The 13,954-nt window shown below is 31.7% G+C and overlaps 3 protein-coding genes across 3 annotated transcripts; 2 read left to right on the top strand and 1 right to left on the bottom strand.

Annotated features, from left to right (window-relative positions):
* The first annotated feature begins 2,043 nt into the window (after positions 1-2,043).
* Positions 2,044-3,913, top strand: LOC139489045 (uncharacterized). Its single transcript, XM_071275145.1, has one exon. The coding sequence runs from the start codon at positions 2,095-2,097 to the stop codon at positions 3,484-3,486; it is 1,392 nt and encodes a 463-aa protein (XP_071131246.1). The 5' UTR covers positions 2,044-2,094; the 3' UTR covers positions 3,487-3,913.
* A 2,134-nt stretch (positions 3,914-6,047) lies between these two features.
* On the bottom strand, positions 6,048-6,569 carry LOC139490184 (riboflavin-binding protein-like). Its single transcript, XM_071277033.1, has one exon. The coding sequence runs from the start codon at positions 6,567-6,569 to the stop codon at positions 6,048-6,050; it is 522 nt and encodes a 173-aa protein (XP_071133134.1).
* Positions 6,570-8,109: 1,540 nt separating this feature from the next.
* LOC139489044 (transmembrane protein 220-like) lies at positions 8,110-13,556 on the top strand. The gene is made up of 7 exons (XM_071275144.1): positions 8,110-8,199; positions 9,644-9,772; positions 10,137-10,166; positions 10,746-10,806; positions 11,306-11,432; positions 12,252-12,317; positions 12,694-13,556. The coding sequence occupies exons 2-7, from the start codon at positions 9,647-9,649 to the stop codon at positions 12,854-12,856; spliced, it is 573 nt and encodes a 190-aa protein (XP_071131245.1). The 5' UTR covers positions 8,110-8,199; positions 9,644-9,646; the 3' UTR covers positions 12,857-13,556.
* The last annotated feature ends 398 nt before the right edge of the window (positions 13,557-13,954 follow it).

Here is a 13,954-nt window from a genome sequence, read left to right as displayed (position 1 = left end):
TCATCCCATTTTAAAATATGGTATATCTTCCTTTTCGTTAAATATAACGGAATTTGATGAGACTGTCGTAAAAGTGAGAGGTTTGGCGCTATAAAACCAGGTTCAATCCACCATTTTCTACATTTGAATATGCCTGTACCAAGTCAGGAATTAATATGACAGTTGTTGTCCATTCGTTTGATGTGTTTTGTCATTTGATTTTGCCATGTGTTTAGGGACTTTCCGATTGAATTTTCCTCCGAGTTCAGTATTTTTGTGATTTTACTTTTCACTTCTCAATATTTTCTTAAAAGTATCATCTATCTTGTTTTCTTTTTTTTTCCCTTTTGCTTGATGAATACAATGTTTTGCTAATAACAAGTATTAACTAACGACTCATTCGTGTTTACTATACGGAAATTATTTTTTTAAATGTTGTCATTTCATATAAATTTTAGCAACTGAAGTCAATAGTAGAAAAACATTTCATGTTGAATGGATGTTAAACACTTTAAAACAACAGTTATTTCGCTTCTTTTGTTGATATTAAACATAATAGATGTAAAACCGTAATACAAAAGGGATGGTATTCGATTAGAATTTGAATAACAACAGTTCCGAAAGTTAATGCGGAAGCTTACCTCGTTTTGACAGTATTTAAACATTTATCTTAAATTGGTGAGCTCGTTCGTGACACCTCTATTCTCAGTTCAAAATATGATTTTTATAGATATCCAGGTCTATATTGACAAATAGGCAGTATCGGGTAGTCTTCTTTACAGACACCGTATTCGCCACTTTTATCCTACGCTGACTAAATTCTAGATAGGGCTTTTCAAAATTTTGAAATATTTTGAATTTTTATTGATTTGAGTTTGTTTTAAACTTGTAAGAAAAGTATTACAACGCATTGTATTCAAGTCCAAGTTTTCGATTCCGCGACATAAACGGAGGGCTTCGAAATTCTTAAATGGTTAATTCATTATACCAAAAAAACTATACGAGACAATGTATATTCCGTTTATAATGAAATTGGTAACACTGTACCAAGGTAAATGATTGCCCAATCGGTCTGATATTTACAGAGTGTTGGTTTCTTATCTTATTTTTTGTGGCATTTTTGTTTTTATTCGAAAATCGTATTTTAACCCCCAAAATTTTAAAATCGATATCAAATCTTCAAACTTAAATATGGTCTACTTAACTTTCAAATGCCTTTGCATTACTTTGAATACTTAATTCTCATCTTCGAAATTAAGTGTCGACTTTTGACAACATTTTCCGCAAAATAAATTTGACCCTTGTGTTCAATAACACGGTAAATTCTCACTTTTCAACTTGGTCAGATTCTTTTAATCATATGCATTTATTTTGCGAATGAAAGTTTTTCATTTGATGATTGAACAGTTTTTCCTGTTCATTATATGTTGTGATGAATTGATGTTACTTTTGTTGACCAGTATATGAAATCATATCATTTCAAAATATGGTATCTCTCCGTTTTCACTTCTCTCACTATTTTCTTAAAAGTATGATCCATTGTGGGTTTTTTTATGTTGTTTTTTTTTTGCCGGATGAATACAACGTTTTGATTATTACAAATATTTACTTTCAACTCATTTGTATTTACTTTACGGAAATCTTAACCCACTTTGATCTTAACCACGGATGAACAACTGTTCAAAAGAGGGGCGAAAGATATCAGAGGGACATTCAAACTCATTGATCGAAAATAAACTGACAACGCCATGGCTAAAAAAGTAAAAGACAAACAGACAAATCATAGACCACAAAACACAACATAGAAAACTAAAGACTAAGCAAACCCCACCAAAAAATGGGGATGATATCAGGTGCTCCGGAAGATGCCAAAAGAAAAATGAAAAATAAAGAGACACCCTATTTAAACCATTGTAAAATGCACTTGATATATGATATTTTGGTGTCGTAAACTTCTATGTTATCAGGAAGTTATTTACTTTACAAATTATCTGTTAGTTGAATAAACATTTGTATCATTATATAACTGTGACTCTAAAATTAACTTGCTTTTATCAGCTTTCTTCACACTGCATTTCGATTAAACATCCTGTTTACATTTAGTTCGGTGTAGAAATGGCCAGTGCATCTCTGCCACAGACGGCTCAGATTCCAGTTGGATGTTTATTGTGTGAGGGAGGAAATAAAATCCAGTGGAAATGTCTCGAATGCTCGTTACTGATGTGTACTAGATGTAAAGACGTGGTTCATCCAAAGTTTAAAAATACTGGCAATCATAAAGTCGTTAATATCAAAGACGTGACAACTGATGAATCTGACGGAAACCTTAGTTTTGGAGATTATAAATGCAAAGTGCACGCTGTGCAGATCTGCTGCTTTTATTGCAAGGACTGTGAACAATTTATTTGTATCAAGTGTATTACAACTGCCCATAAAGGACATAATATAGTTGATGAGGACCAATATAATGCGGAAATTGACAAACGGCTTGAAATTGACAAACTGCTTGAAATTCAGAAAGAAACCGAGAAGAAACTAAGCAAGCTCACTTTGTCAAAAGATGCTCGTGAAAATATTGGTACTCGTGAATCTAGTATTGCAGAGCACGACAAAAAAGAACTTCAAAAGCAAAACCCAATTGTAATTGCCAGACATTTTATGACAGATGTTGGAGATATCACTTCAATATCATCATGTGGTGATGGTTCAGTATGGATTGCTGACTTAGTAAAGGGTGTGGTGAAGCGTATCAAAATGACAGAACATACTATCCAGGTCTTGTCAAATATCAAAGTCGATGTGTATGACATGGACTTTATATTTACTAATTTTCTCCTGGTATCAGTCGAAAGCAACAGACTTAAGTTGATCGAAGGAAAAAATGGAAAAAAATCAGATTCTATATTCAAAGTGGCAAAATTGCTGACATGTGCCGTTCATGTTACCAGAAATAAAACTATTATCATAGGAGCAGTGAAGCAAAAATCGTCATTTTCTGTCAAAGGAAGATGTGTGGTATTTATTGGGGACCTTGACTGGAACAATGTGTCTGAATACGAATATGACTATCAAAACAAGCCTTTATTCACCTATCCGCACAGAATAACAAGTACTAGCAATGGTAATATATGTGTGATAGATGTGTTAGATGAATATGGCAGCGGTAGAGTAGTGGTAATGAGGATGAGACCAGAAGGAAAGTATTTACAAGTATACACTGGTCACCCCGAGATGAACTCCCAGGTTAGACGTTTTGATCCTAAAGATATTATAACAACACCATCAGATAACATCATCGTGGCTGACTGCAACAATCATTTATTGCATATTCTTAACTCTGATGGGCAGCTACTTTTATCATATAAGACTACTCTTATAGGAATCCAACTACCGTATTCTCTAGCTCTTTCTAGACCAGGACATTTTTTCATAGGATGTGCTTCTCCAAAAGGAAGTCAAGATTCAGTCAAAGCTAAACTTTATGAACTGCAGTACTCGGGATTTTAACCATCGACTTAATTTACGCATGTTGATGACAGCGCGCACAGATTATCGAATTACCGTAGTACTATTTGATTAACAAAGCAAACATTTTGTTTTCACATATCATATTTCACCATTCCAAACATTATGTATTTTGTGAGTGCAAATTTCAACTAAAAAAATACGAACTTAAATGCTTCTATATTTAAAGGGATTGCAGTTAATTGAGAGTTTTCAATTGGATGTGTCCAAAACAAACAGGCATAATAGGTAACTTTTACAAAAATAGGGATACAGCAGTCAACATTGTGTTATAATCTTAATCACTATAAATAAAGTGAGATCAACTAGTACTCGAGCACTCAAGTATCGCTCGGTAGTACCGATTATCGATTACCAAATTGATACTCGACTAATCGGGTTCCTGCTAGAATAGTGTTGCTTTCTTAAGCTTAAACACCAAAAACAAATTATATTGAGAGCGCCTCCTGGGAAATTATATATTAATAAAATATAGTAAAAAATCAAAACACGATTCGAATATTTGCGTTTAAAGGCTTACACTTTTGGGCTAATCTTAGTCATGGGCTATATAATTATGATATAAAATTCCTTGGACCGTTATATAGTCCTAGATCATAATGTTGAGTTTTTTTACGTTCAAAAGGCAACGACCAACAAAACATAAAATGGGTTTAATTTTTGTGCTGCCATTTTGTAAATATTTTACCCAGAGAGTACTCGAGTATCGCTCGGTAAATCCAACGAGTACTCGATTAGTAAATATTCACCGACTTGACTTCCCTACAGTATAAAAACAAACAAATATATCTACAAAGAGAAACAAAACGCCATATAGACAAAGCACATAAGCAAAAAAACGAAAGACAAGAATACCACAATTTACCATAGCACAAACACACATTGACGGGCTGTATAAGTACCAAGCCACATCAAATGGATATTACCAAAAATAGACTAAATAGTAAAAGTAATAATTAACAAAGACAAATAAAAGAATACTATAACGCGTTATTAAGATGATAAACAACGTCAGTTCACAGAATTAATACTTCAAAACATCATGTTTTATTTGTCAAGTTGATACAGAATATTTATTAACAAAGTCTTGGTTTCGTCCAATGATTTTTTTAGAAATAGAATGTTACGTTCTTTGGCATGACCATTGTTCAACTTTCTATTCAGACACTGGTGACGTTTAACAAAGTATGAGTAGCAGCTACAGGCTCTTGAAAACCGAATGAGTCGGAAAGTAGTGTATGTTGTTTCTTTAATTTCTAGTTCTGGATGATATAACATTGGAATCCAATCAGAAAAGTTGGGGATATTAATGATTAGAACTGAGAACATCATTAATTAACTTAATGCCAAATTAAATGGTCTGGCTTCTTTTGGTCTTCTTGATTTGACAAGTGTCTGAAGGAACTTCGACTCAAATGGAAATAAGAAGAGATCGGCAATGAGAGGCACAGTTCGTTCCGATAGGAATGCCAACAATTTGTTGAAAAAGATATACAGTATACATGTATCTCAACGGCAGTACATTTTATAAACTAAACAGCTTTTACAGATAACAAACAGTTTATATTCATCTGACAAAATAGAATCATCGGCATTGATTGTACTAAAGTGGCTGTTTAAGACTCACCAGTGGCGCTAGAATCAAAATAGTTAGAAGGGGCAAATACTAATATGGAGAGTATCCAACGTTTTGCCATATATGGCTAAGGCAATCTATGCTGGGGGAGGGGTGTCTCGTCCAAGTTGTGTGTATACAAATAAAATATGTTTAAAATACTAGTAATCATAATGCTTTGAAGAATCAGTACAAAAAACAACCTCTTTTTAAGTATGAATTTTATTAAAACTCATCAGCATATTTTATTATAAAACTGTATTTAAAATCTTTAACTACACTCTATCACTTCTAATATAAACAAAAAAATGTATGATTCAATTGGACGCATTAACAAAATAAATCCACGTTGTTAAAAGGAATCGGTAACTGTTAATAAAGGCTCCACTTCTGTTTACCCTTTCATCCTGTAATAAGAACGATTTGATTTGCATTTAAGTTCTTTAATATTGAAAAAAATAAAATCTAAAAATGCGAGAGCTTGATCTTTTTTCTTCAAATCAAAAGTTCTAGAGAAAATCAATATTATCTTAACCGCGCCGAGCTGATTAGAGGTAATATATTGTTGATAGATAAACATTACCCAAAAGCTTATATAGTTTCATCAAAGGGGGACTGTTGGATATGTCTATTTTATCGATGTATGTAACAAACCACTAAGAAAAATAACATGATATACTAATAGTATTTCAATGTCTAACACCATTCAAAGAGCATTATCAACACGAATATTAAATATAGCACAATTTCGCAGCATTTGCATACCTTTTGTTGTGTTGATAACAAAGCCTTTCAATACAAAATTTGGCAAATTTTAAATATCAATATGTATAAATTCAAAAGTTCAGTTCGATATAATATATGTTTACAATACATTTCAATAGATTTGATTCGATGAAAAACATTGTATTTTATACAAAAGTTTAGTTCATATATTTGTCAAGTGTTTACAGAATATAAGTGGACCAATAATCAATAATCCAATATTATTCTGTAGATAATTACCTGAATTTATACTAGCTAACGCACTGTCTACACGAAAACACGTATCTGTGTTCTGTTCAACTACAAAACTTCTACTTTCACAAAAGTTGCCACCATTTGTATACAGAGAATTGATAATGGAGCCTTTCAGAATGGCAGACCCGCAGGCCTGGTACCAAGAATCACAGAAATCTTCACACACCGTTAGTCTTTCTCTGCAATAAAATCTATCCTGTAAAGGGTCACATATATAACACATTAGATAGTTAGTGTATCTCAGACAATCTGGAGAGGCTCCAACTAACGGTTTGACTCTTCCAAACGTAGCGTCAATTTCTTCTTGCATACAACAAGAGTTTTCACGGAACCATGTACAGTTTTTCAAACTTGGTTGCGGTTTTGGTGCTCGATTGTTGAAAAATGAACAATACTGTAATTTAAACGATGTCTGTCCATATGTATGCATAAAGCTAGAAAAAGTTATTATAATCAACAACGGAATCATCTCGTTTTGTTAATATCACCAGCCATTAGCAGGAAGAATCGATCCTGATTCTAACATGCGCAGATATTTCTTTCCTACTTTGTATTGATTTCTCAGTAGTTCAGTCGAAGAGGCATGGAAACTCAAACATAAAGGAAAAACAAACAGTCGACGTTTAATTTATCAATCACCATGAAATATTCAAAATGAGTTATTGATTCGGCGATATGATAAGATTTTATTTAAGAAATTCCAGAAATAAACATATGATACATATAAATCCACAAAATCCGAGACATATCTGAAAAAAAGAACGCAAAATAAGAACAGTCACAATAACAAACAAAACAAGAAACTCAAAAGAAAAAATAAATGTATTTATTTGTAAAAGAAATACAGTATTTATTTATAAAAGAAATACAGTATTTATTTATAAAAGAAATACAGTATTTATTTATAAAAGAAATACATGAAAATAATTTCTCTAAAATAACAAACTCTTATGTGAGATTGCCATTTGTAAAGTATCCTTTCTTAGTATTAAATTTAAACAAATATAATTCAATCAAAAATTCATCAAATCTAACATCTAGTTGAATAAACTCATCAAATTTTATGTTTGTGCCAGAAGAACGTTAGCGTTTTGTCTACTGAAAAAAAACTCAATACTCATCTGTGAACGCTCGAATAAAAAATGTTCAAATTGTTAAATAAAGTACGAAGTTGAAGAGCATTGAGGACCAAAAATTGCTTAAAGTTTTATTATAATGAAAGTATCATTATAACTTGTATCATTATGATTTTTTCCATTATGATAATGATGTATTTTGCGTCAAAGATTATTTGTATGCAATCGGAAGTTCTGTCCGTCATCTTTAGTATCATACACACTGTTAAAGATCTTATAAAGATGGCCGATACCATAGATGGCCGATACCATAGATGGCAGTATCGAGAACTCTCTGGTTCCAATCTTGATATCTTGATATCTATATTAAAGCTTTTAAATATTAAAATATTTTTCTTCATATTAAAACCCTCCATTTACAATTTTATTTTAACAAATACAATATTCAACTTGATTTCATGACCTCATCCTAGCCCTCACTAAATATCTCTAAATATGCATCCGACATGAGTCAAATAATGATTGAACATGATTGATTATTGGTTGGATGTTTAATACCCAGTGGCAAATATTTCAAACATGTTTGAAGACGAGATCAAATTAAAAGAGAGCTCATGCTGTATAAACGTTTTCAAATTACTTTTTTTTATCATGATAAGGTATCTTCGCATGTGACGAGAAAGTTCTCTATGGGGCGAGTTAGCCTTTTAAGTTACTTTAAAGTGATGAGTATAAGGTGGTCAATGTAGTTTCTTGTTTTTTTTAATGTATATTAAAGAAGACATGTGCATTAAAATTAATAGTATAATATCTCAAATGAATGATCGGAAAAGACATATTATTATAAATGTTAAAAGCCCACCGGTACAACTAATATGTTACCCAGTCATTCTTGTAAATTAACATCACACAATAGAAACGTAAACAAACAGCAAAACAGCTGACAATTTTCACATACGTTTTATAAATGTAAATTGAATAGAAGTAAGTATTTATATCTTCACATGCTTTTCGCAAATAAAACATGTAATACTCCAATTTGCATAACCTGCTGTCACTGTCACAGTGTGGATTTGTTAGCCTGGCATCCTGGTCCAATTTCTAAGTGGGTCTCATTGGGGTCTAACGGTGACGCGGGATTGCCGATGTTTTGTAAGCGTGACACGTGAAAGTCATATTATTGTTACGTGAAAGCGGGAAATGAAGTCTAGAGGGACACGGGAAATTACAAAAAAAAATGATAACTGCTTAGTGTAAGCGGGATATGGGAATCTGACAAAACAGTATTCGGGACCCGGGATCAGAACACCCCAATGAGACCCCCTTCTAATACGTTGTCAACTGTAGAGCAGTGAGCCAGGATCACAGGCTATGTATTTTTCAGTATAAGAATAACTTCATAAGATGTGGTATGATTACCAACTCATAGGAATCGAAACAACTCATAGGAATCGAAACAACTCATATCAAGAGACCAATGATATAAAAGTTAACTACTTACTGCCTTCAACAATAAGCAGTAAGTTAGCCACCTCATCAGCGGCTCCAGAACTTTTCATAAGGGGGGCCCGCTGACTGACCTAAATGGGGGGGGCCTCTCCAGTCATGCTTCAGTGATTCCCTGTATAATCAACCAAATTTTTCCTACGAAAAGGGGGGGGCTGGTCCCCTCAGCCCCCCCCCCCCCCCCCCCCCACTGGATCCGCCTATGCTCATTGTTAGCTAAAGAAGTCTTTGTAAATTAATTTAAACAAGAAAACTACAGCCTGATTTATCATGTTTATGTATAAAATGGATGTACGAAAAATAATCTGTAAATCATATATGATATACACACAAAAAGAGCAACTAATTTACAGGTGCCTACATGTATCTTTGGACAGTCACATACACATTGTGGCAAGGTTAAACAAGGGCCAAATCTTCCATGTGGAAATAGATCTAACACAACATGCATGTACATGTACAATGATGTAAGAATAATCTATAATAATCAGTTGAAAAGGGCTTTAACTCATCAGATCAAATTACTCATACAAAGCACCAAATAAATCAAATCAAGAAAGGCTCAAAAAACAGATATGAGAGTACTCACAGTGACTGTAAGCTATTTCAAAGTCCTGAGAAGCAACTTTCATGTAATGGATAGTATCATAGACTAAAATATCAAACAGTACACAGCCAACATTCTAATGATTTAGTGTAAAGGAGTTAATATATAGCAATCTTAGAAAACGTGACCTTTTGCAATTCCTTATAAGTATCATCAGATATAGGACTGTGAAAGTACATATGTATAATAAACATTTAGGTTGGTTTAACTTTATTGATTACAAAATCAATATATATATAAATATACAGATAAAATTGATAATCAAATATCTAATAACCTTTTATATATGTTATATGTTTATCATGTCTCATCCAGGCCATGAAAGGAGAGTACAGAATCACACCACCTGAAGAGGATGTTATAAAAGTACAACATGGAGTAAAAATATGGAAAGCTATTAATGCCATAATGGCAATTTTCTTCCTCTTAGCTGCCTTTGCTAATGTAAGAATCTAACAGTATTGATCCATATATATAATATACATCCCATTCATTATGTTTAAACAGTCACAGTGCTCTCATGGAAGCAATCTTCCTAAAAGAAAAATTCTTCATCAATCCAAACATGTAAAAATTGATTTTTGTTGCTTCTCCTTGTATTTTTGTTTATGAGTAACAGCAGAGACTGCTGTAATGTTGTTGATTCTAGTACATGTAGAACAAAAATGGTATTTTAATTGGCCGAATCATATGAAATATTTATTGTGTTATTTGGAACATGGCTTTGTTTATAAAGGCGAAATATGTATGTCTGATTAGAATCATTATTGATATGTTTTACTGCAGTTATGTATTTTTCTTATTTCAGTTAAATGATAGTGATTGGTACATATGGGTGGTAAGTAAGATTCTATTAAAGTTAAGAGTGCACTAATATAAAAAGGGGAGATAATCCAATGCAAACATTGAAAACTCTTAGTCCAAATACTGATCATTGCCAGATATATAAGGAAGAAAAAACAGCAATCAAAACAATACACTGACACAGAAAACTAACAATTAAGTTTTAATTAAAAAATTGTGATGAATTTGTGTGCTCGGGGTAGAAAATGTCGACAAGAAACACAACAACATCTACATAGAAGGCTTTGTGACTGAAAAGAGTTATTGCCCTTATGATACAAATATTTGGCTAACATCTTGAAATTTTTCATACCTGCAAACATGAGTTCAGTGAAATTTAACAATAAAGAAAAAAAGAGATCATGATCGGTGCAAAAACAAACCAATGAAAAAAACAAAAATCATCTAGAGGTCAAAGTAAGGTCATTGATAATAGAGAGTTGTCTTTAGAATATGCCAAGTTCTGAACTTTGTCCTAAAAAACTTCAAAGACATTAGAAGACACATTGACACAAGATTATCTATACCTTTTCATTATATTCTGTTTTATCGTTCTACATTTGATTTTTTGCAGCCAGTCTACTCAGTTCCAGGTATTCTGTCTTTAGTGAGCTGTATTAAACCAGATTCTCAAAGTAGGTATATGATTCAGATATAAAGTTTAAACATTGCTCTAGATTTCAATTCCAAAAAAAAACAGTCCTATTATCAGAGGGATATTGAGAATATCTTTTTTTATTGAGGAAACGTTAGCCATTTACCTGAGACAAAATTGGGATAATATTTTACTCATTTTACAACACAAATGTTTTTACTGTGAAATGGACCTCATGAATATTTAAAATGGTAGATTTTTCTTACATTCTTTCATTTATATATAACAAATTATCATAAGTTTGGTAATAAAGTGATTAAAAATTTAATTTGGGGGCTCATAAAAGTCTTTTCTTGTCTTTTTAGTGTATTATTAACTAATTTTACATTTATTTTAATAGAAAAGTTAACAGTAACAACAATACATTTCCTGTGCATGCATTACAAATATGACAATTTGGTTGGTTAAGTGTTCTATTTATTAAATTTCGCTCACTTTTCATGCACAACAATACTGTAACATTGTTTTTTAATTTTCAGATTCTTTAGTGTGGTCCTATGTAGCAGTTACTTCCCTTGGATTTTGTATTGCATTAGCTTTGTACATCATTATTGTATCTACAGATATTAAAAGAATTAACAATCCTCTAAAGTTTGAAGAAGGAAGGTTTGTTCATAATTATTTAAATTTCATATATTTATGCCTCGTTCACACAGACATTTAATTCGAATTGAATTCAAATCGCATGCGAATCAAATTCGCAAATCGCATTCACACACTCTTCTTTTTTAATTCGATTTGATTCGAATTGGCTCATTCAAATTATTTAATTCGCATTAGATAGATACGCTTTTGTGAATACAAATTAAAAGTTAACGTCGTTTGGACAGTAAAGCGAATTTGATGCGCATTGTAATTCGAATTAGAATTGACGTTAGGGCGTAAAACGTTTCGAATGCGAATTAAACTTATTCGAATTAGTTAATGCGAATCGAATTTGAATTACGTGTGAACTCAGCATTATATTGTGAATGACGTCTAATGAGGTTGAAATATCATATGAATAAAACAAAATACATCTACCAATCAATACAGTATCTTAAAAGACAGTCACAGGGTTCTAAAACAATATTGTAAACTTTAAATAATCAAAGACTCAAAATAGAAGAAACTTTTAAAAACAGGACTATCAATGATATTCCATCAACAAATTTTCACCAAAATGACCAAAAATACATTATTGTGTTTCAAAAGGCAACCTCTGGTGAGAAGTCTGACAATCAACAGCCATATGAATGTGCAGCAGGATTGAACTAGTTTCATATGGCTTGCTATACTAATTATCTGCACATTTATTTAAATTTGTAATAATTTAGTTACTGAGAATTGTGAAATGATATTATTCATTTATTACATTAATTTTAATTTATAGAATTTATAGAATTTGATCAATCTTATATAATGGATCAATTCAATATATTTCAGAGAATTATCAGGATCACTGATTATAATCACATGGTTAAGTATGTCTAAATTCACCAACATTGGAAGGTAAGTGTGTTGTAATGAAACTGATATAATGTTGTGTCATAATTTGTGTATTTGTGTGGAGGAAATAACAACATGTACCAAAAACTTCAATGTTTAACATTCCTCAATATATAAACCACATTGATGATGATTACAATTAAATAAAGCTCAAAGTAACCTTGTCAAGATTAAAATGGCCTTAGAACTACATTCAGTAATCCTGAAACATGGGAGATTACTCTGACAAAAAAATATAAATTAAAAATTGTCTTAAACACTTTTATTTGTATTTATATGTTAGATACTGGTTTACTGAAGAAAACACCTTTGATATACCTCATCCTTGACCAGTATGTTACACAGCTCTTTCTAATTTAAATATTTTGCTATTTTTCAGACCTGGGAGTACAGTAAGCAACAATGTGTTACGGAATGTTTTGTTACTGATTATATGTTTATTAGCAGTTGTACCAGTCATGATCTGGTCTGTATGTTTACACGAGACTGGAAAAAGCTATCATCACTGTGGAGGAAATACTGAAATCAAACATGAATTGTGAACGCTGGCATAAATCTGTTCAAAATTTTTTGTCATATTGTGCAATACATGAGATGTCAGCAAGTGCTTGTATACTCAAATTGTTTTGAATTTCTAAATGCAGATTTTTTAAAAATCATAAATTGTCTTTTAAGAAAAAGAAAATTTTCTTTTCATAGTATTTGTCTTTTTTACCCACATTTATATCTTTTAAATAATCATGTTAATGAAAGTGAAATTTTAGGATAATATTATTTTTCCTTAATGTCATTTGGCAAACACATAGTATTATTACAACAATAGTATCGTAACTATATTCCTTCTTAAAAAGTCTGTTTGAAGGTTTGGTTACCTTTTGAGGTGAATGCCTACATTTTTTAGCTTTGTTAGAGAATATTACCATAAAAGATTGGATGTGATTATGTGAAATACCTGAATTTATAAGATGTCTATTAGTCAGTGTAGTTATAGCAAGTTAAATTTTTATAGCTTCATTTAGAATTATTTGTATTTTTGTCATTTCAAATCTTTGTTGGTACTGTTGTTATAATATACATGTATATATTTATTTATGAAAAGGAATCAGTATTGTTGTTACATGAGGTTGTGATTCATAGCTTTAATTGCTTAACCTGTAGCCAATCATTTGTTGAGATTGTTTTGTTATCAATTGTAAATATTATATACCAGTATGGATTAATAAATATTTCAAATCCTGTAAAGTATTTGTATCTTTGTTATAGTAAATTTAAAGAATGAGTTGTTAATGAAATAATAGATCATTGATATGAATAAACAGAGATGTGGAGTATCTCAAAGAGACAACAACCCGACCATAGAACAGACAACAGCTGGTGGTCACCAACAGGTCTTCAATGCAGCGAGAAATTCCCATATCCGGAGGCGTCCTTTAGCTGGCCCCTTAACAAATACATATACTAGTTCAGTGATAATGAACGCCATTCTAAACTCCAAATTGTACACAAGAAACTAAAATGTTTGTCTGATAGCATAAGGCAATAGCAGAAGCATGGTGATGCATTTGTATATCTATTTATGATGTTTTCTTTGTAATCTTACAACTTTATTATGTAGATGGTGGTTTTTTGTGACGACTTGT

The sequence above is a fragment of the Mytilus edulis genome, chromosome 9 (genome assembly GCF_963676685.1).
Source record: "Mytilus edulis chromosome 9, xbMytEdul2.2, whole genome shotgun sequence".
NCBI lineage: Eukaryota > Metazoa > Mollusca > Bivalvia > Mytilida > Mytilidae > Mytilus > Mytilus edulis.
This window is presented reverse-complemented; position numbering and strand designations above follow the sequence as displayed.

What these genes read in the sequence shown, in the direction of transcription:
- LOC139489045 (XM_071275145.1), top strand. Translation starts at nt 2,095, where the DNA reads ATGGCCAGTGCATCTCTGCCACAGACGGCTCAGATTCCAGTTGGATGT.
- LOC139490184 (XM_071277033.1), bottom strand. Translation starts at nt 6,569, where the DNA reads ATGCATACATATGGACAGACATCGTTTAAATTACAGTATTGTTCATTT.
- LOC139489044 (XM_071275144.1), top strand. Translation starts at nt 9,647, where the DNA reads ATGAAAGGAGAGTACAGAATCACACCACCTGAAGAGGATGTTATAAAA. An exon ending in CTAAAGTTTGAAGAAGGAAG is followed by an intron (nt 11,433 to 12,251) that starts GTTTGTTCATAA and finishes AATATATTTCAG; the next exon opens with AGAATTATCAGGATCACTGA. An exon ending in AAATTCACCAACATTGGAAG is followed by an intron (nt 12,318 to 12,693) that starts GTAAGTGTGTTG and finishes GCTATTTTTCAG; the next exon opens with ACCTGGGAGTACAGTAAGCA.